At 50.3% G+C, this 20,393-nt stretch overlaps 10 protein-coding genes across 10 annotated transcripts; 6 read left to right on the top strand and 4 right to left on the bottom strand.

Moving 5' to 3' along the window:
- Nucleotides 1-446: 446 nt before the first annotated feature.
- CC77DRAFT_1057320 (hypothetical protein) lies at nucleotides 447-1,805 on the top strand (the record flags this gene model as incomplete). Its single annotated transcript, XM_018528001.1, has 2 exons — nucleotides 447-761; nucleotides 828-1,805. 2 exons carry the CDS (start codon nucleotides 447-449, stop codon nucleotides 1,803-1,805), a joined length of 1,293 nt encoding a protein of 430 aa, XP_018390967.1.
- Nucleotides 1,806-2,397: 592 nt separating this feature from the next.
- On the top strand, nucleotides 2,398-2,757 carry CC77DRAFT_1057321 (hypothetical protein; the record flags this gene model as incomplete). The annotated part of the gene is made up of 1 exon (XM_018528002.1): nucleotides 2,398-2,757. The coding sequence occupies one exon, from the start codon at nucleotides 2,398-2,400 to the stop codon at nucleotides 2,755-2,757; it is 360 nt and encodes a 119-aa protein (XP_018390968.1).
- Nucleotides 2,758-3,553: 796 nt separating this feature from the next.
- On the top strand, nucleotides 3,554-4,442 carry CC77DRAFT_1057322 (glycoside hydrolase; the record flags this gene model as incomplete). Its single annotated transcript, XM_018528003.1, has 3 exons — nucleotides 3,554-3,822; nucleotides 3,904-4,135; nucleotides 4,200-4,442. 3 exons carry the CDS (start codon nucleotides 3,554-3,556, stop codon nucleotides 4,440-4,442), a joined length of 744 nt encoding a protein of 247 aa, XP_018390969.1.
- Nucleotides 4,443-4,529: 87 nt separating this feature from the next.
- CC77DRAFT_334144 (NAD(P)-binding protein) lies at nucleotides 4,530-5,857 on the bottom strand. The gene has a single exon (XM_018531289.1). It carries the CDS (start codon nucleotides 5,621-5,623, stop codon nucleotides 4,667-4,669), a length of 957 nt encoding a protein of 318 aa, XP_018390970.1. The 5' UTR covers nucleotides 5,624-5,857; the 3' UTR covers nucleotides 4,530-4,666.
- A 2,657-nt stretch (nucleotides 5,858-8,514) lies between these two features.
- Nucleotides 8,515-10,288, top strand: CC77DRAFT_926220 (MFS general substrate transporter; the record flags this gene model as incomplete). The annotated part of the gene is made up of 3 exons (XM_018533905.1): nucleotides 8,515-9,494; nucleotides 9,559-9,768; nucleotides 9,820-10,288. The coding sequence occupies 3 exons, from the start codon at nucleotides 8,515-8,517 to the stop codon at nucleotides 10,286-10,288; spliced, it is 1,659 nt and encodes a 552-aa protein (XP_018390971.1).
- Nucleotides 10,289-11,261: 973 nt separating this feature from the next.
- On the top strand, nucleotides 11,262-13,117 carry CC77DRAFT_926466 (MFS general substrate transporter; the record flags this gene model as incomplete). The annotated part of the gene is made up of 6 exons (XM_018533929.1): nucleotides 11,262-11,554; nucleotides 11,606-11,989; nucleotides 12,041-12,278; nucleotides 12,334-12,729; nucleotides 12,789-12,909; nucleotides 12,981-13,117. The coding sequence occupies 6 exons, from the start codon at nucleotides 11,262-11,264 to the stop codon at nucleotides 13,115-13,117; spliced, it is 1,569 nt and encodes a 522-aa protein (XP_018390972.1).
- A 972-nt stretch (nucleotides 13,118-14,089) lies between these two features.
- On the bottom strand, nucleotides 14,090-14,971 carry CC77DRAFT_334276 (hypothetical protein). The gene is made up of 2 exons (XM_018531290.1): nucleotides 14,449-14,971; nucleotides 14,090-14,400 (listed from the first exon to the last, which is right to left on the bottom strand). The coding sequence occupies exons 1-2, from the start codon at nucleotides 14,651-14,653 to the stop codon at nucleotides 14,171-14,173; spliced, it is 435 nt and encodes a 144-aa protein (XP_018390973.1). The 5' UTR covers nucleotides 14,654-14,971; the 3' UTR covers nucleotides 14,090-14,170.
- CC77DRAFT_334333 (hypothetical protein) lies at nucleotides 14,813-16,762 on the bottom strand. Its single transcript, XM_018531291.1, has 2 exons — nucleotides 15,855-16,762; nucleotides 14,813-15,804 (listed from the first exon to the last, which is right to left on the bottom strand). The coding sequence occupies exons 1-2, from the start codon at nucleotides 16,615-16,617 to the stop codon at nucleotides 14,972-14,974; spliced, it is 1,596 nt and encodes a 531-aa protein (XP_018390974.1). The 5' UTR covers nucleotides 16,618-16,762; the 3' UTR covers nucleotides 14,813-14,971.
- On the top strand, nucleotides 16,690-17,594 carry CC77DRAFT_334361 (hypothetical protein). The gene has a single exon (XM_018531292.1). It carries the CDS (start codon nucleotides 16,909-16,911, stop codon nucleotides 17,440-17,442), a length of 534 nt encoding a protein of 177 aa, XP_018390975.1. The 5' UTR covers nucleotides 16,690-16,908; the 3' UTR covers nucleotides 17,443-17,594.
- Nucleotides 17,595-18,902: 1,308 nt separating this feature from the next.
- CC77DRAFT_1057328 (hypothetical protein) lies at nucleotides 18,903-19,266 on the bottom strand (the record flags this gene model as incomplete). Its single annotated transcript, XM_018528004.1, has 3 exons — nucleotides 18,903-18,946; nucleotides 19,005-19,047; nucleotides 19,120-19,266. The coding sequence occupies 3 exons, from the start codon at nucleotides 19,264-19,266 to the stop codon at nucleotides 18,903-18,905; spliced, it is 234 nt and encodes a 77-aa protein (XP_018390976.1).
- Between the last annotated feature and the right edge of the window lie 1,127 nt (nucleotides 19,267-20,393).

Here is a 20,393-nt window from a genome sequence, read left to right on the forward strand (position 1 = left end):
GAATGAGACAGGGACCGTTTGATGGGTAGCACAGCAACAGCATGCGCGTCAGGTCATGCTGTGCAGGCTGCAACCCCTCGTTCGCTGCGATGCTTTTCCCGCGAGCAGGGTGGGCTGGTTTTTGATGATACATTGACATCCATTGACGTCTAGACTTCCCGTCTTCTGCTGGTACTGAACCCACAAGCGCACGCGAATCCCAGTAAGTCCGTGGTACTGTGAGGTCATCGACCAGGATGACGGCCAGCCGCAAACCTCATACACTACCATAGCTCACCAACCCCTCCCCAGTCGCTCGAGGTTTTATTTGTTCTTGGGGCGTTCAGGATATCCAGTCGTGCCGCCCATGTCCCTTTATGTCGTTCAGATGTCACTTGGCCAATAACTTCGACGATACTTTCTGCTGCCATCACACTTCCGAGCCCCAATCGCCTTCTCATCCAGATATGTCGCGACCACAGAGCATGCCTGACTTCGCCGCGCTCATGGAGTCTTCCATGTCGCAGACCGTCTTTGAGTCGTCTAGTTCGAACATAGAGAAGCGCATACACAGCCGAAGACAGACTTCACCCGAACGAAAGCCCCAGCATATGCGCAAGAAGCCCAGTATCTCGCTGGCTGCTGGACTCATGATGAACACCGACACCCCGCCAGCCACTGGATCACTTTCGCCGCGCAAACGAAGCCAGAGCCGACCCGCCCAGGATAAGAAGGTTGAAATGGAAGAGGGTGGGAACCTGTTTTACGCCTATGCGCTGAGAGTGAGTGATGCAATTGCACTGTGTGCCAACATCCGGGCAAGAGCGGCATACTGACTTATGCTATAGAGCGACTATCCTGCATCTCCCCCGTACATACTCACATTCGCCTCGGCCGCAGTCTGTTCGCAATGGTGGAACCTCGTTCAGCAGGAATACACCTCGTCGTCGCGTCCAAGCCCGCAATATTTCGTCGTCAGGAGCGAGGACATGGAACTCATTATGGAGGACCCCAAGTTCTCCGACATCCACAACAAGTGGTTCTACACATGCCAGGATAGCCCGACCTGCCCGCCAATAGTTCTGCCCCTGCAGCATGCAAACGGTGTTCCCGCTGTTGCGCCTCCACAATCAGCTGAAGAGAAAATGAGCACACCGGCTCTCGACAGCTTGGCGGAAAGCTTGACCCGACTGGCACACGTAGTGGAAAGCAATGCAGAGCAGGTTCACGCGCTATCGGTTGCGCAATCGACAGGCTTACAGGCGATGCAAGAGATCAACGAGTCGAACAGCATTCAGATCAAGGCCATTTCCGAGTCCCAGATTAAGCTACAAGCGCTAGTCGACCAGAACGCATCGCACTACATCGCCCTATCTAACACATCGTTCCAGTCGCACGAGCAGAGCAGACTAGCGCAGGAACAGACTCGAAAATCACAAGAGCAAACACGCAAATCTCAAGAACAGACTAAAGACATACTCAAGACCACCGTATCTCAACTCCAGACTCTGTCCAAGAACCAAGTCGAGCTTTCACAAACATGTCAAGGCATGATGCGTAGCATTGAGACCCTTGGCGACTCCGTCACTCAGTTCACTTCAAACGTCATCTCAGACACTGCGAGCAACCAGTCACTCTCCACCACTTCATTCAACGCCCTCGCAACTCGCATCAGCCCGCCACCGCGCAAGCTGAACAGACGAGTAAAGGGTGTTTGGTACGAGTACGACAATGTGGGTTCGCCCGACGGCACACCAAGGAAGAGAATCGATTCAGTCAGCGTAGATACCCCGCCGAAGAGCCCGGTCATCTTCAAGCATGTCTGACGGTGGTACGGCTGGCTTCGAAGCATTCGCTTGACACCCCCGACAGAAGAAGAGCTCAATGAGGAAGCACGAAATGCACGACGACCATTACTCGCTGCTTGAAGCCCTTCATATATATATCGTCGGCTAATGATGTCTTCTACCGAAGGATGAGAAGCTCCGCCTAGGCCAGCCGTTTGTGTTGTGCATAATATTGGCGTTTGGAGCGAACGGGCTATGACTGGGTACGTATTTCTTAATGACAGCGAATCTATTATCTTTTATTTTTGGCGCATTGTACCAAAAGTCTGAGTTGAAGCAGCTGGCTGATGCTGACCAGTACCATGGTCAGCGAGTCGAGAACCACGGATGAGAAGCGCGGTTGCCTATTTGCTGACGTGTTACTGCCTCGCACTTCTTATATGAAGTCATCCGCACTCACTCTTTCTAAATTATTCTCTCGTTCCTTCTAACCTTTACATTCTACGTACCTGCCTATAGCAGGTGCTGACGCAAAGAGATGTTGGATAAAGAGGAGCTGACACCGCTTCTCTCACACACCAGACATTCTCTTAACAACTATTCATCACAACTTCAATCCACATCTCAGACAATGCCTGTATACCACCGCACTCACCACCGCACTCGCCACCGCACTCACCACCGCACGCCTGCCCAGCAGCGCACGCCTGCCCGTCAGTTTAAGCTAGACACCGTTTCGAACACACAGAAATGGGCGACGATTAAACTTTCGATCATATCATTCGTTATTATAGTCTGGGTCCTTACACACTACCTCACAGAGAGAGGCCACACAACAGAGACTACTACCTCTACTGGCACAGGTGGTGCTAGCGCTAGCGCCTCTTACACGGCACCCTCCCTCTCTCGCTTTACTGATGCTGCGGACGCTACCAACGTGGACGCGGCCGTACTCATCGGCGGTATCTCGATGGCTCTTCTTGGCGCCTAAGCGTTTGAAGTATAGGGTTACTGCTTCAGCATCAAATGGATCAACCCAACTCCTGGCGCCCATCACGATTGGACGGTCTTCAATTACTCCGGTGGCACGGTCGGCGATGAGGAGTTCGATGATACAGATAAGCACTGGGATGTTGCAACGTGCAATCGTACAGCATGGACCGACAGTGCATGGGATCAGTCATCTACTGATCGAATGACTCGTTGCTGGTTCAAGTGCTAGAATCTAGGAATGAAGACTCAGGAAGGCCATGGTGAAAATGTGAGGCGTCGGAATGGTACACGAGTCTAACCAAAGACATACTCTGTCACTGCGCCTAATATACGTGTCGACTTTGCGATAGCTGTGATCACGATCAACAATATAAAAGATCATGTCTTTTCTCCCAGTCAATCTCTTCTATACACTTGGTCTCTGTACTGCTTCTTTTCTCATTGTTCATCCTTGACGCTTTCGCAACGCAAGGACACGACATTTGACGTTCCACCTCGCCACCCAATTTGGATACGGAAGCCACACTCCGCCTTGTAGCAATATCCGCCCAATCTATCTCAGGTCACGTCCACGCCTTCTAGAATAGTCGTGGAATAATCCACCAAGAGACTGCATATGATCTCGAAACAAGCTTCGGTCCAATATACGGAAACCGGGTCGGGCATTGTCGCACAATACACACATCTGCACCGAATGGAATTAGGAAGTGAGTTTGGAGCTATATAAACCACTGCCTACAGCAGAGGCATCGAACTCAGAGGATTCAGACAGCCCAGAGTCTATTGGCCTCACCATGTTCGTCAACGCGCTCACCCTTCTCGGTCTCATCACCACCGCATCCGCCCATGGCTACCTCAAGTCGATCTCTGTCAACGGTGGCGCAAACTACCTAGCCTGGCAAGTAGGCCAAGACGACTATCTGACTCCCGAGCCCATCCGCTACGCTCGTCGCATCAAGGATAATGGGCCTGTTCCTGATTTCACTACAAAAGACATAACTTGCAATGTTGGTGGTAACCTGCCAGCCAAGGGTGTCATACCTGTTATGCCAGGGGACAAAGTGTATGCTCGCTTTCTTCTTTTGCCCCCTCACCATCGCCTCCTTAACACGAACTCATGTCTTCGATACTAACCTCCACCAAGCAAACTTCAATGGGATCAATGGGGCTCTTCCCACTCAGGCCCCGTGATGAACTACCTCGCCTCCTGTGGCACCAACTGCTCAACTTTCAAAGGTGACACCGGAACACCCTGGGTCAAATTCGATCAAATGGGCTACGATACCATTAAATCTCCTCCGTGGGGTTCGGATTTTCTGGCCAAGCAAGGCGCAAGTTGGACTCTGACAATACCTGCGGGATTGAAGGCAGGTGAGGTAAGTTATGTCTGTACGAAAGGCATATGGGATATACACTAACTTCATGCCTTCACACCTGCAGTACCTACTTAGACACGAGATTCTGGGACTGCATGTTGCAGGGACGAGGATGGGTGCGCAGTTCTACCCTGCGTGTGTTCAAATCAGCGTAGGCGGAAGTGGGTCAAAGGCGTTGCCGGCTGGAGTTGGCCTACCAGGTGCGTATGATCCAGATGACAAGGAGGGAGTGCTTGTGCAGCTTTGGCAGGTGCAGGCCGGGCAAAGGGGATATACACCACCTGGTGGACCTGTCAAGACTATTTAGGAAATCAAACAGAAGGGACAGAGGGAGCAGAGGGAGCAGAGGGAGCAGAGGGAGCAGCTGGAGAAGATAAATGGGGTAATCTTGTAGTGTGAAAACGAGACCAAGTTACCCTCTTTCCAATTACCTTTGCATGAATGTTCCAAGTCCTCATAGGGCTGCAACGAGCGTGTGCTCGAAAATGGTTAATTTAGCACAGCTACCAAGGCCATCATGTGTCTAACGTCCTAAGAGCGTGCCGCTAACTCTACAGCGTCGTGAACTATTTCCTCAAGAGTCACCTTGGGTAGATCCAGCTTCCTGTTCCATACCTCTTGCTCAGCCTCGAAGTCATACCCGACATCCACGTCAGCACCGAAACTGATAGCTAGCAAAGGAAATGTTGCACTCAGGTCTCCAGCATCGAACTGATCTCGAAACCTTTTGATATCCGGACTACTCTGCTTCTCCTCAACAAGAAATCTGGTCTTCGTCTCCGCTTCTAGCGCGCTTACAATCTGTCTCGTGCTAGCCGAAAAGTCACACAAGAATATCTGCTTGTTCGCTGTCATGGCTGGGTCAAGTAAAGCTTTCGCAACTGCCAGCCCTGTATTCTTGCTGCTTGTGATAGCGAAGCGCCTCGTCCCAGAGTCGTATACTGTTGCCTTCCTCCCTTTCACATCGATACTGAGGAAGTTGCCGGACTTTGCAGGATCGAGTGCCCAGTCTAGCCAACTTCCGCAACAGATGCTGCTCCACGTCAGCTTGCCTTGGCTGTTTTCGCATGCCTTCATAAGATACTCCAACATCTCGCCCTTGCGGTCGTAGGTAGGGACAAGTGCACGAGCCCGGGGGTCGAGGTTGTTCGCGCCAAACTCGCTAGGGATGAAGCGTCTTACGTCTGCTGCGAGCGCAGCGTCGATGAGTCGAAACGCTAGACCATCCTTTTTGCCTGAGATAACAGAGCCAGTGGTAAGTGCAACTACGACTGCCTCCTGTCCCCTGAAAGCTTCGGTAAGTTCTTCGGTTGTGAAGGCGTCCGAGATCTTGATGACTGGGATATCGGACGGGAAAGAGGCTGATGATGATGCGCGGCTGACGATGGTGACGTTGAAGGAGGGTTCGGTGAGGAGTGCGTTGAGGATGGGTGCGCCGACCGAGCCGGATGCTCCGAGGATGAGAACGTTCTTTATGTGGCTCGACATGAGAAGGTCTGCTTATTGTGAATGGTTCTTCCTGTTGAATGGGATCAAATTCTGCTCGATGGTCTGTTGTCCAATTTTGTTCATCTGTCCTTATATAATATCATTCATATATTGTAACGATGTGGTGTCATGCTTCGTAATCGGAGTATGCAAACGACAATCTTTAAAATCCCCTCAAGTTTCTCATGCATCGGCCGCCGCATGCTGGTGTGATGCGACAGTTGTTTCTAACAATACTCACCAAGGGCTTTACACGATGATAGGTTCTTGCATGGTGTTGGATAAGCAGCACGTGATTATGGTCAACACTTGCGGTATAGTGGGTATGCGTGGTGTCGGCCGCTGCATTTACCAAGGCATAGTAATCGTCGAGTCACGTAAGCATACGATCTTTGACGCCTGGGTGAACTTCATCCAACCAGTCGTCGACTGATATGATATAAAGTCCACCGCAGTTTGAACGGCCGGTCATGAGAGTCCCACGAAGCGCAAGACATGGCAAACATGCTGAAGTCTGTAGGGACGAAGGTCGTCATGGAATAAGAGCCTGGTACCACAATCTGGCTTCGAATGCCAGCCGGCGGCAGTCGTCACGCCGTCGATATGGTGAGACCCGGCCTTGTTAGTATAGCTACGTTTTAACGGCGAGTTGTTTCGGGCGCGGTGTCGGAGCATCGCTGGAAGGGTTGTAAATGTACATTGGGTGCTCGACATTTCGTGATAGTTTCTGTTGGGGGGGGGGGCGGCGCGTTCGGGCCGCTGCCGCCCGGCGTCAGCTCCTCCGAATGCTACTGCGTCGCTACATCCTCCTACGCTCAACACCGTCTCCCCGACGCTCGTCTTTTTCAAGCCAGTAGCTCCTCGGTTTACAATCCTTTGCGAAGCGACGTGGGGGAGATTTGATACTGAACGGCTGGACGACGTACTTCGCAGAGCAGGACTAGGGTCTGCCCGGCGAGGATTTTTGAAGGATTGTTCTCGGCATCCCCTATACAAATCGATTGTGCTACCAGTGCCATCCCCTCAGTTTCCGTAACGCTACACGAGCGCTTGAACCCCGTGTTCTTCCCGAACAGTATCCACCCTGCGCGACATTCAGCACAGAAGGTGCATTGTACCAACGATATCTCCACAAACCCAGCATTCAGACGATGAACAACTCATATGTCTCGAACAAGACATCTGGTTTGCAGATCGAGAGCAGCTATCTACACGCCACTCAAGTATCCAACCGAACGCGTTTCTTTAATGCTCACCTACTCTAGTTATCATTACAGCTTCCAAGGATACCCGCTGTTGCATTGCGCTCGCCACCATCGAATGCCAACTGAGCTAGTCCGGTTCCACCATCATCACGATCAAGATTAATGCCTTTGTGACCTTCCCACATCAGACCGGTCATGTTAGAACATTTCAATATGGATGACAGCCGATCCTGTTGGACCAAGCTGCGCCCAAAGTTGGTTGCAATTCCACATCTAGCTCGAGTTAGAATAGAGCACTGGAGGTGGAGTTGGTACGCTCACTGAGCAGGCTCACCCGATACGTTGCCATACCCGGCTTAACAGAGTAGTACCAACCTACCGGATTGATATGGGTTACTGCTTAAGCTCCAGCAATTTCTACGGCAGCTTTGACGCATCAGGCTTATTCGGTAGCCGCAAACACGCGAACATGAAGACATACGTGTCTCGTATCACAATGGTGTTGGCAGATGCCGTGTGAATATCATTGCCTAGAGAAGCGTAGTTCAGAGTCGCCCGGCTTCCCGACTGATGGTGTTGCGTTTATAGCAACGTTTTACGGGAAGGATAGCTCCACGCGACAAAACTCAGAAATACCGGTAGCGCTGGTGGCGCACGGAATCTGACCCTGTCTAATCAGCTTGAATGCGATGTATCTATTTGGGGCGCGATTCTTAGTGCCTAAAAGCTCGTGCCAGTAAAACTTCCCACTTGGCTGCCCATGTTACTGGCCTGCAATTTTGCTGGCGAGACGCAATACATCGCGATACCAGTATGATTACATGATCGCGCCTGTGATTTTGCAAGGGTCTAACTGAGCGATAGAGCATCCCGGTATCGAGTTACCATACTGGATGGAGACGCGGCTCTCAAACACCGAGGATTGGATAACATGATCGGTGCTTGAGGTAAGTTCCAAATGTACAAAACGCATAGGATGCATCTAGGCTATATCAAGCCTGGAGCTACAGCATACAAAGATGGCTTTCGCTATGGCTTTGTTCTATCCTTGCCCGAACTCGCCTATTTCCACCTTGGTAGGATCCCTCCGTGTAGGGCCACCTAGCTAGGAAACAAAGAATACATAGTTGGTATGCGCTATGTTCCCCACATAAGGTCGAGTTACGAGCTCTTGTTACCTAATAATCCCAGGGTCTCAAAGACGTCTAAGTGTTTCATGCACAGACATCTAAGCTCAGCTAGGGACATCCTGCAAGTACGACCATACCTTGTTCCGGTGTATCCAGGCCTAAGACGCATGCATACTCAAGGATGTAACCCGTTTATCCGCAAGCCTATGGAGAACTGATTTCCGGGCTGATTCCGCGGGATTTTAGTGACGACCGCATAAGCGTTGTCGCAATGCAGGTTTAGTATAAGTTGTTAATATCTCGATTGAACTTCCAACTCATTTTTTAAGGCTGTTCAAGATTGCTCGCGGTTACTCAATAAGCAAGGCTTGCCTCGTTTATGTTCTGCCATTATTTGTTTATTGTCATTACATATGCGCGTATCGTTATGACCTTTGAATCGAGCAAGGCCAGAACGACGACCAAGAGCCAGAGGCCAGAAGCATCACGTACATCGAATACGAACAAAGTCAACTCTTCGCTAGAGCTGAAACCTACAAGAAGCCATGACATCATCATGAAATTCTTGAGTTCGTGGCCAAGGAGCAACGCACGAGGAGAAGTACGATCAAAGGAGCAGATCAGACCCACGCATCATGTATTAGCGGCTTTCGTCGCACTCTGTCTCTCCATATTCCTGTTAGCACTCGACACCGTACTCATACCAACGGCTCTTCCCACGATCTCTCGGTCTTTTCGCATCTCCGACTCCGTATACGCCTGGACGGGATCTTCCTACCTTCTCGCGAATGCCTCATCCATCCCTTTCTGGAGTAAGCTTTCGGACATATTTGGTAGGAAACCGGTCATTCTTGCAGCCAACGCAGTATTCCTTGGCGGCAGCATCTTGTGCGCCGTCAGTAAAAGTTCTTCCATGCTCATCTTTGGTCGAGTGGTCCAAGGTCTGGGCGGAGGGGGCGTCGTGGTTCTAGTACATGTATGCGTCAGTGACCTGTTCACGATCCGGGATCGGTCATTCTACATGGGTACCGTCGGCGCCGTCTGGGCTCTGGCATCCGCTCTTGGACCCGTACTTGGTGGCGTCTTCGCACAACGTCTTTATTGGACGTGGTGTTTTTACATCAACATACCAATCGTCTCGCTCGCAATCGTGGTTCTCTACCTTACATTGCACGTTCACAACCCACGAGTACCTCTCATGGCCGGCCTCGCAGCCATGGACTGGCTGGGTACTATCACAATAGTCACTGCTACTGTACTGCTGCTTGTTGGTCTCCAAGTAGGTGGTGTTACATCATACTCGAATGCAGGAGTTCTTACGTGCTTGGTGTTTGGACCGATTGCGTACATTGCCTTTCCTTTCTCACAACATTGGGTAGCTCAACATGGTGGGAGCCCAATTATGCCATTGCGAATATTCAAAGATATCAGCAACCTCTGCGCGTTAGCTGTTTGTGCATGCGACACTCTAGTCTTTACTTCGGTGGCTTACTTTCTACCTCTATACTTCCAAGTTGTCCTTGGTCGCAGCTCTAGGTAAGTGGTATTCTCGAAGACCGGATGTGAAACATATACTGACTTTCCACCCTTCTATCTGAAGTATCACAGGAGTTTACATGCTCGCAATCGCAATACCGTTAGCGATAATTTCATTTGTGTCTGGTCATGTCATCGAAAAGACTGGTCGCTTTCTCGAGCCGCTTCAAATGGGACTCTTTATTATGACACTTGGAGTCGGCCTGCTTATCTCGCTGGGTACTTCGCCAAATCTCGAAATCATCATTGTGGTGCTGATTGTCATCAGCCTAGGGTTGGTGTACGCAATCTCTATACATACGTCAATTACTAATGAATAGACCAGATTTGGTCCCAATTTCGGTGCACCGCTCATTGCTCTGCAAACACGGATTCAAGAATCAGATATCGCCTCAGGTACCGCAGCTTTTGGCTTTGTACGCACGATTTCAGGTGCGATTGGTCTTGTCATAGGCCAAGTGGTATTCCAGCTCCTCATGGCTCCATATTCCGAGATTGTTGACAGTGGCGTCACGAGGGACATTGCTTTGAAGTTTGCTGGAGGCGAAGCTATGTCTCAGAGCGTCATCGTCACTGAACTTACTGAATCTCAGGCCCATGTGGTTCGCCACGGGTTCATGAGGGCACTGAGAGGGATGTGGATCTTTTACACAATTGTCGGCGCAGTTGGTTTACTAGTGTCTTTTGGTATCAAAAGAACGAAGTTGCATCGGAATTCAATCACCGAGCTCGACAAGATGGAGTGTGCGCCGAGCGATGATGCGTCAGATAGCAACACGCGCGCACGCGGTTGATCGCTCACTCGCCCGCTTCAAGCCTTGGAAGAACACAATCATCGCACACAACCTATATCACCATGCATACTTAGGCGTTAGTTCCATTGCAATATGTTTTGCCAATACAGTAGCGCAAGATATATATACATTACGTTCTACTATTACTTACCCGCATTCCTGCTTCTTTTTAGTCATTCTAGCTCCTCCTCGCTTCAGCCTTTATCGCAATACTTGCAATAATCATTCAGCAGGGTTGCAGGGTTGGCTAACTTCTGCGTAGGCTTGGGTGATGGAGCCAGCAAAAGTGTCTTGGGCTGAGAGGATACTTCCGCCAACAGCTGGGAGGCTATGACAAGGTTATTTCGAACGGATGTAGAGCAAGAGAAACAGATAAACATGATGGGCACTTCCTATACATGCCCAGGAATAAGCTCGAAGTTTGAAGTTGCTCGGCAGCACTTCCCAATGTACCTAATGATGTCATCGTGGCTTTTCAACATCTCGCTCCTCCGGTTCTCAACCTTTCTCTTTACTACTCATCACCACAACAAACATAGGCATTTATCAGCTTTCTCCCGAGGTTACTGGAATCGAGTATGTACACGTGATATTACTCTGGTTCTGACGTGCTTCGTGATGAGACTCAATACGAGCACGCCACTGCTTCAGACCTGCAGTGCATGATCAGTAAACACAATAACGAGCCTCGGATCCCCTGCACTCAGCCAATCAATGCCGCCCGTTTCAATCCAACTCAGTCGAAACCTCTCTTTTATCATACCCCCCACGGTTGGTGAGTAATTCAAAATGCCAGATCTGAATCTGTGGCGCTTCGTCGTGCGGCCGTACTGCGGGCTCCGTACAGCAATGGGATCACAAAGTCTAGTAAACAATAGGACGTGCACTCTTGGCCTACTACATATCAGAGGGAGTGCCAACAAGCCCTTATTCAATCTGCATCGTCCTCAACCTCCCTACCGGACTCTTCGTCATGAGTTCCCGTCACCACCAAGATGGACATGCGACATTTATCCATGATCCAGAGAGTGCCCTTGCTGAAAAGCAGGAAGATTCCGATTTCGAGCATCAGCCTCCGGGCCAGACTGCGAATATCTCGGAAGAACAACGCGCCAGCGACCGAGTAGTGGATAAGGATGAATCGAGAACATTGCCTGTTAGTTCTCTAGACTGGAACGGCCCTGATGACCCCGACAACCCGCACAACTGGTCTATATGGAAAGCAGCTTATCATACCACGATCCCTGCCGTCTTTGGGTTTGCTGTGTAAGTTTTAAGCCAATTTTGATATATCACTGGGGAAGACTAATGATTCAGCACATTCGGCACGTCTGTGTATTCACCTGCAATTGCAGACGTGATGCGCGATTTTCAGGTATCGCGAACCGCTGCGCTTGTCGGAGTCACATTGTATACGCTCGGTCTCGCATTTGGTCCAATCTTTACCGCACCCTTTAGCGAAAGACAAGGCCGAAAACCTGTCTATTTATTCTTCTTTCCTATATTTATGCTCTTTACACTCGGTGCAGGCTTTTCAAAAAGCTATGCAAGCCTAATCATATGTCGGTTCTTCGCAGGCCTAGCGGGTAGTCCAGGGCTTGCCGTCGGTGCGGGGACGAACGCAGATCTATATCCACCACATAAGCGCGCCCTAACTACAAGCTTATTCTTGATGGCTCCCTTTGCTGGACCTTCAATTGGGTAGGTGACACTTGTAATCCATGAGGTTTTCGATTCTAATGATAGTGACAGACCTGTTGTTGGAGGGTTCGTTGCGCAGTACAAGACTTGGAAGTGGACCCAATGGTGCATCCTCTTCCTTGCTTTATTTGTGTACATCATCGCTCTACCAATGAGTGAAACGTACAAGCCGATTATTCTGAAGAAGCGAGCAAAGAAGCAGGGAATTGTCACAAAACAGGAGACTGCAGATCTGACGAGCGAGATAGTCATGAGGTTTATTCGGCCTCTCCATCTGATTTCAACGGAGGTATGTCTGCCAGTGCCTGCTCAGTCCCCATTGGCCTCCAGCTAATCTTGCGTAGCCAGTGGTTTTCTTCTTCTCGCTTTATACAGGTTTCGCCTTTGCAGTGCTGTTCCTGTTCTTCGCAGCTTTTCCCTACGTCTTCACAAGGCCGCCGTACTCTTTCACGCCCTCTCAGTCTGGTCTCGTGTTTATACCCATCTTGATTGGCGTCATTCTTGGAGGAATAACTACCATTATCGTCGATCGCACACTCTACCAGAAAAAATATCGAGAGACAGTTTCGAATGGCAAGTCGCATGTTGACCCCGAGCATCGCTTGTATAGCGCAATGGGTGGTGCCTGGGGCATGGTCATTGGCTTATTCTGGTTCGGCTGGTGCGCTGATCAGGGCGTTCACTGGGCTCCCACTATAATTGGAGTTATACCATTCGCGTGGGGTAATCTCTGTGTTTTTGTAAGTCGTATCGTGACTCGAACTTGCGATACATTGGTGCTGACAAGCTTTTTCCATAGACATCCTCTGCACTGTATCTTTCAGACGTATATGGCGCGATGAACGGTGCATCGGCTATAGCGGCCAACGGAATAGTCAGATACATACTTGGGGCTGTCTTTCCACTTTTCACTGTACAAAGTAAGTCATGATGCGCGACTGTGGCAGGCTCGCAACTATAACAATATTACACAAGCTGACACTTATACCAGTGTACGACGCCCTCGGCATCGGTTGGGCGACTTCACTGCTCGGTTTTCTCTCCCTAGGAATGGTACCCATTCCATTCTTGTTCTTCAAATATGGACCCGCAATTCGGGCCAAGAGCAGATACCCAGTCGCAATTTAGCGCTATCCTAAAGCGTTCTCAGCGTTCAACACGATTTTTGAGTTGTCAACCATGGTAGCGACGCTCAAAGCTTTTCTTTAGACCTGGAAGTAGATTCCGAGGTTACCAGGACACCTTTGCCGTCATGCTTCGATTTGTCTTTCAGTATAGATTGTGCCGTCGCGCAAGCTCTGCGAGACATTTAGGAATTGCACTGGTATGTCAGACCTGTCCATAGAATGGTAGAATGAGGAAGACCAAGAGACGTGAAGTCGGCGAAATGGCAGCTCACCATGGTGAAGTCTGTGCCCACTGCAATGTAATTATCAAGCACAGTAATCACTCAGCATGCGCCGATGCGCCATGTGGCGTTGGAGTAATAATCGGAGTCTGTGCGAGTCCCTAAGCAGTAAAGTGGGGCCAGCTTGATGATTTCGTGCAGTGTTAATGAGGAAATGCACCGATGATTACATGGCGTACGCACCGTTGAAGCTCTGTCGACCCTACCGTTTTCTAATCATATTGCTGATCACTAATTACAAGCGGAGATGAGTCCGTGGCTAAGAATTGCTATACCCAAATCAGTATGAAAGATGACGACATAGTATCAACGTTGCTGAGATCTGATCTACGAAGATATCTGGCTAGTTGGACCTTACGGCAATGTAGCTAAGTACTACTGAGTTCTCTAGACGGTGCTTGTCGTAATGAAGATCAGGCGAAATCTGGTCTGCTACGAAGTTGTGAGCCACTCTTGGCGTGGACGCGCATGGTACATGGGGGCTATTTGGCAAAAGGTATTGAGGTTCGAGAAGCCTATACGTCTTAGCTAACATGCGGGGTGGATGATGTCACGCATCACACACTTCGGAACGCGACTATATCCTTCGGGCGATTGAAACAACGCATCCATCTTCCATCCGTCCCGTTATTGATAGGCTCACTCATCTAGCATGGCGTATCGTCGCATGGCAGCTCGCCAAGCGCCTGTAATTGAACAATCAAGCAAGAACCCCAGTCACATCTAAGAGGCTTTGCATTATTAGTAGCCGTATCATAACATGCCATCACGACTCACTTCTTGTCCTCTTGCAACCGTTTCCGCAGTATGTTCTTCCGCTCTTCGGGTTGGTTTTTGACCTTTTCGATCTCCTCCTGCGACAACGGCTCCGGCAGGCTCCCTGGGTCTGGCTCGTACCACTTCTCCTTCGGTGTCTTGGTGCCATCTGCGAACACAGGATCCGTCATCTTCGCCTTGTATTCTTCCGGGAAGCGAGCCAAAAAAGCTTCGATGAATTCAGGGCCTGTACGACTGGATTAACAATGGCCGTTCTCGTACAAGAGAGGCTTACTAAGGCCTTCTGCAGATAGCACTTTTCGATCTGCAGTCAAAGAGCGCAAGACGCCATCGTTGCCTAGGAATGTGATGCCGAGAATGTCATTTTTGAAACCTCGGAGTATGCGCGTGACCTCTTGCTGGAGTGGATCACTGGTGTCGTAGTTGGGCGTGCATTTTGGAGCTGCGGGCTGCTCTTCTTCCAGGTTTCTCTCACTCATGATGCAATAATTGGAAAGACGAAAACACACTAGATTGACTTCTGGGTATACGGAGGAACATAAACGGGGACAATCAATGAGGCCGCCCACAACAGCTGCGGATCAGCGTCATTCGCCAAGGGATGCCTAACGCACTTTTACAACGTGCATCTTCAGGTACATTGCCCTCCCATAAAAACATTACAAGAAAACGGGCCCTGCGACTCGTAGAAATCATAAAAAGCCATACCTAACATGGCAGACAGTTCACACGCAAAGTGCAGAACGTAAGCACTGGCAGCTAGGTACGCTCTCAATCAAAACATTATCAAGTTATCATCATGACATCCGCGGGACTCTGTCAATAGACATGCGAGCGGCTGCAATATCCATGGACATGCGAGGGGCGCGGTCGATTGAGTGCCTCGAGAGCTGGTAGCTCATGCGCCAATCAAGTGGCAGGCGGCCTTCGTTCGTAGTCCGTCGAGAGGCGTGGCCGACAACAACGTGCATCTCAAACTTGTCCAATCCGGTCTTCTGCAAGTAGGCTTCATATCCCTCCGACTTGGAAGCCCGCTTCATCCACTCCTCACTCACGGCCGATGGGTAGACTACACGCAGCAGAGGCTCAGCACCTCGGAATCGATAGTATTGTCGGATGTCGTCGTGGGGGAATAGATGCAAATCAATCCTCTTCATTGGTCCGTTGACCGCGGTCAGCCAGCTTTGGTTGCTGTTCTCGGGGTTCGGAAGAAGCTTGTTAAGCTCGGCAACGATCTCGGAGATACTGCGGAAGACTACTCCCTCGGTAGATGTGAAACGACAGTCGGTTCGGCGTGTGCGGACAAGGCATCTGATGAGCGGCAACAAGTCGATGGGTTCCATATCGAAGCACGCCGCATCGATGTCCAAGGAAACTTGGCCCTTGAGAGAATCCACTTTGACGAGATTCGACTTTTGGCTCCAAAGGTCGATGATGTAGTGCGCCTTCTTCGCGTATATCGGCAGAAACTCATTGCGAATCTGTTGGCATACTTGAGTGAGGTTGTAGTACTGTCTACGCGAAGTGCGCGCGGGTTCGCCTTCGCGTTGAGCCAGCGCCGGGTCGTCGTGTCGACACATCCTGATGGGCACCTCCTCGCTCATGCGCTCATAGATGCGGTTCCTTATCTCTGTGTTTCGTTAGCGCATGTATGGGGAAGGCGACTATGGTCTGACATACCTGGTGGCAAGTCAAGCAGCTGGACTGGCGCAGACTTCTTCGGTGTCGGAACATGCTCAACGGCATCATCGAGTTCAACGGTGGACGAGGCGGGCTCAGCGAGGGCGGGTTCCAAGGTCTCATTTTGTACGAGCGTGATAGCCTGCTCAGGTGTCTGCTCATGAACCGCTGTCACATCCGGGGTGGTCGCACGAGTTTCTGGTTCTGGCGTCGCGCACTGAACAGGAGTACTGATGGCGATGTCGAAAACTTCAGGCTCTGCTGCTTGCGCAACCGGAGTTGAGTTCCATGGTTCCTGCTCAGGCGTGGCGCAACGAACAGGTGGGGTAGGTGCGCGTGTCTCGTGTTCTTGCTCATGCTTTTCTTCGGGCTCCTGCTCTAGCACTGGCACAGACGTGTCCTGCTTGGTGGCAGGCGTAGCTGTGACGAGGACTCTCTGCTCGACCATCCATCCCGTAGTTGGCTTCGACTTTTCGGGGATGATAGCCAGCTCTATATCATCATCCTTGGTTAATCCGCTACCACGTTTCTCGACATCAGGCTGTACATCCGCTCGCACTTGACCTGCGACGCGCTCGATACCGTCTTCATTGGACGCAGGGATGTTGTTCGGCTTCTCAATCGTGGGGTGGTCGGTGGTTGCAGTAGTTCCATGCGCGTTGACGGGCTCGGGCGTCGCGTCGTTTGTTTCAAGCGGCTCCGTCGACGTCTCGCGCGTCCGTCTCGCCCGACCACAACTGAAGAGGTCGCCCAAAAACGACATGGTTACTCTCCCACACCACCACGTAAGGTGCGTGGATGTTAGGACTAGTACCGTGGGCAGGTAGTACAAAAGTAGGGAAACCGGCACAATCTACCTTGGGGTGTCTCCTAGCTATTATGTTCCTCCGGCCAGGATTGCGGCATCTAGCGAAAATGAGGGCTAAGCCTTTTCCATGATCGATGAAACGTATTGGGCGAATGAAGTGGTGTGTAAGATTGCTATCATAGCGGGATGACCGGGGTGAGGTACGTGCTTTACCCCTGATCGGCGCTGATATCTCCACTTCTGATCATGACTATCTTATCTACACGTGCTGCGGCACTTTCACAACTCCATCAGCTGGCATCATGCCCGCATTTTCTCGCCCTGCCGGTAGTCCCCGGAACGGCGCGCGCGGATGCTGCGTCTGCTCGTTCCTTACAATCTCATCAAGGTTGCGAGGCAAGCCTATTTGCAAGCTCGCTCCCGCTCGACCACCATTTCATCTCGGATAACATGCTAACAAGAGTAACAAATTCACCGAAGAAAAGCATCGGTCAACTGACTACCCGTAGCGGAACTCTCCAGTTCTCCTTTCCTAGTTCGACGCAAGGCCGTCTAAGCACGTGCGAGCTTGCCCAGATATCGCAGTCTAACCCCGCTGGAGTTGCGGAAAGATCTTACCCACGACGTCATGATAGATCACGGTCCACGATGAGGACCTGTCAGGCAAGAGAATTTCATGAACCTCTCATAAACCACACGGGTGCATCGCACAAAAATCCAAATGACGGATACGCGATCAACAAGCACATACCAAGCACGGCACAACGACCTAGTAGTTGAAAATATCGAAATGAGGATGAGCAATGAACGGTTCAGTGTAAACTTAACCCACCTCCTAGTCCTTCCTTCTTTCCGTGCCTCGTGCGTTCGACTTTCCTGTTCATCGTCTTCAAAACGATCAACCAAGCGAATTGATCATTCGCGATGTGTCTGCGATTGGTTGTTGTTCATAAGGACTTTGTCGATATGCTTTTGTGGTCATATCAGCGGCCCCGCCATCTGATTGCAGCCGCTCCAGTAACTACTTAGGCGAACACAAACACTGTCTTTCGTTGAGTGTGCTACAGCTGCCGCAGCGCGATCTTATGTCAAGAGTACATAGTATGATACGTGCCCTGGTATCCCCACTCCCGACTTGTAAATTACGCGGATATGATGCAACTCCCAAGAAAAGTAAGGTGTTTGCCGCAAATTCGATAACGACACGCAAGACTCAGGTGTTTATAGATGCGTACAGCCATCCACAGGTACCTAGGGTCCATTCGTTGGCAATGCCGCGCCAATTGAAAGACTCATGGTCAGCTGTCTTTGTATGCAATACAGGCCTCTCGCTCTCCAACAGGCGACCTCGGATCTAGTGTCGTCTGTTGGTGTCTTGGTGCCATCTAGGGAGCAGATACTATTTCCCTGCATAGGCAGTATTCAGTCCTAGGTGTAGAGGTCAGGGGCAAAGGCGCCTACTCCGACGTGGCTTAGGTCAAAGTAGGGCCAAGGACGAATATGCTTAGCGATATTGGTTCTCGACCCTAACCCGACCGTCCGGGGGTAATGATACTGCTGTTCCCGGAGATAAGGGATTGCTTTTTAGGTTTCAGCTCTGTATGCCTACTAAGGCTAAGACGCTAGCCATTCCTCAGTCGATAGATACGCCAGACGCCTTGAGTATTTTTGATACGTCTAGAGATCGACACAACGTCGTACTTGGCCTCATGGTAGATGTATGCAGCTCTAGTAACATTCGCAACTAACCTAAGACGTGAACGCAGCTTGGGGAGCATTGTTGGAGCACACTGACGGAAGTCTGCCTCGAAGGACTTCCAAGACTATCGGACCTTCTAACAACAACAACAACAATGGTCATATCACAACAAGACAGTACTTGTTAGCTATTATCGGCATCATTCTAGCAGACGTTAATCACTGTATCGGCACATAATCAAACCAGCTCGTTCTCACCATTATACGTTCATCGTATACGGTGTCACCTCTAGGAGCTACGATGTGTCAAGACTGATGCAGGTAATCATATCTATCACGGCTCAATTTGCACTTATAGTGACTACATCACATTCTCGCATCCAAATGGTTGATGAGCGGCGCTCTCACATTTCTTTGTTCTAGCTATATGCATAGCACTCCAAGTAGATCCCACCCGCTCCTTTTCCCATCTGCTTCATCTCAACCGGATCGTATATATTTAGATCATCAGATATCTCCTACTGTGACAAGGATCATCGCCCTTAACCACAGTGGCATGCACCACTGAGGCAAAGTCCAGCACCGCCTGCAGACAAAACATTAACAGATGCACCAGAGGCCATGCTTTTGTGATCACAACTTACAGTTCTCGGTCCTGGCCCAGTTACCATCCTCACCGCACCGAAGCTAGAACGGTGTTAGTTCAGTCTTAACAGCAGATGAGGTCTAGTGATTGGAAGCGGTCGCCAAAGTACTTACTACGTGCTTCAAGTTGTTGCTGCATGCTAGGTTTCCGGTCGCGCCGTGGCAGGTCGTTCCAGCGTTGTGGTTGTTGCCCTTTTCACACTTCTGGGCAGAGCCGGTGAGGGCCATGAAGGCAATGATGGCTAGAGCTTTGAACTGCATTGTGTTCGGGATCGAGATTCGTTCGAGGGTATATTTTTGTTCTCGTAGGGGTTCCTGTAAAGAGAGATTGTGTGTGTTCAGATGTGAAATAAGAAGGAAGCAGAACAGAAGCTGCCTATATATGTTAATTCTTCTCTTAGTGACGTAGAAACACAGTACGCGTACGGAGAATGTGCCTTTGGGACTTCTGGAGGCCTGATCCTTATGGCAACGGTCATTGGTTGGAACACAGAGAAAGAGCTGGAGAAGAGTACGTAGCAGTGGACTCATGAAGACATACACTAGTAGTGTATACGGTAAGAGAGCGACGGGACGGAGCGGTGGAACCATGAGAGCAAGCGCCGTGGGCCTTACATTAGCGTCGCGGGCCTTGCATTAACGTCGCCGAAAGATGGAGCTGTCAAGCTTGAGCAAAGGCTTATTCTGTGTATGCCGTCACCGCCGCGAATTGTTCGCTGTGGGATCTGGCTTTTGCAAAAGAGAATAGACACTGAAGATGTTTGTGTTGTCCGTGATGTTGAGAACAGGTTCGCGATCTATCTTGGAAGCGCAACAAGAAGCGGACCTGGTGTATCAAGCATTCTTGTCCAGGACTAAGCAATTAGCCGAGTACTTAGCATTGCGATCTGCCGAAGTAGATGAGGCCGAGGGCCGTAAGGTTGATGATTTAGTGCGTGATTAGGGGCATTTAAGCTGCAAGTTGCACATCTGGATCTTACCTAGGTACTTCGTACATCTTCCGAGGTCAACTGGCACGGCCTATCGTTTCCACCGGAGTCTATCTATGGGCTACCCTGTAGTAGTTACGTGTTGTTCTGGCGATCCATTGTTACCAGATAATTTTCAGGGTAGTGGAGCGCACCTAGTTACCTTCCATAACTAGTTAGCTCCCGAAACCCTTAGTAACATCTCATCATACTACGTCCGTAGTACCTAGTAGTAACATTGGCCAAGTCAGTATGTCCACCTGCTGATACACACTAATAGATAGTGTATGGCACCCATTGCGTACGTGTCGAAGGATCACCAAGCACAGACCCCAATAAACCGTGTAAGCAGCACGCCTTGAAACGGCGAGGCAGAGTGCGAGGGAAGTCGCGATACTTTCATTGGTTGTCGGAAGTGTA

This window comes from Alternaria alternata (assembly GCF_001642055.1).
Source record: "Alternaria alternata strain SRC1lrK2f unplaced genomic scaffold CC77scaffold_2, whole genome shotgun sequence".
In the NCBI taxonomy this organism is placed as follows: domain Eukaryota; kingdom Fungi; phylum Ascomycota; class Dothideomycetes; order Pleosporales; family Pleosporaceae; genus Alternaria; species Alternaria alternata.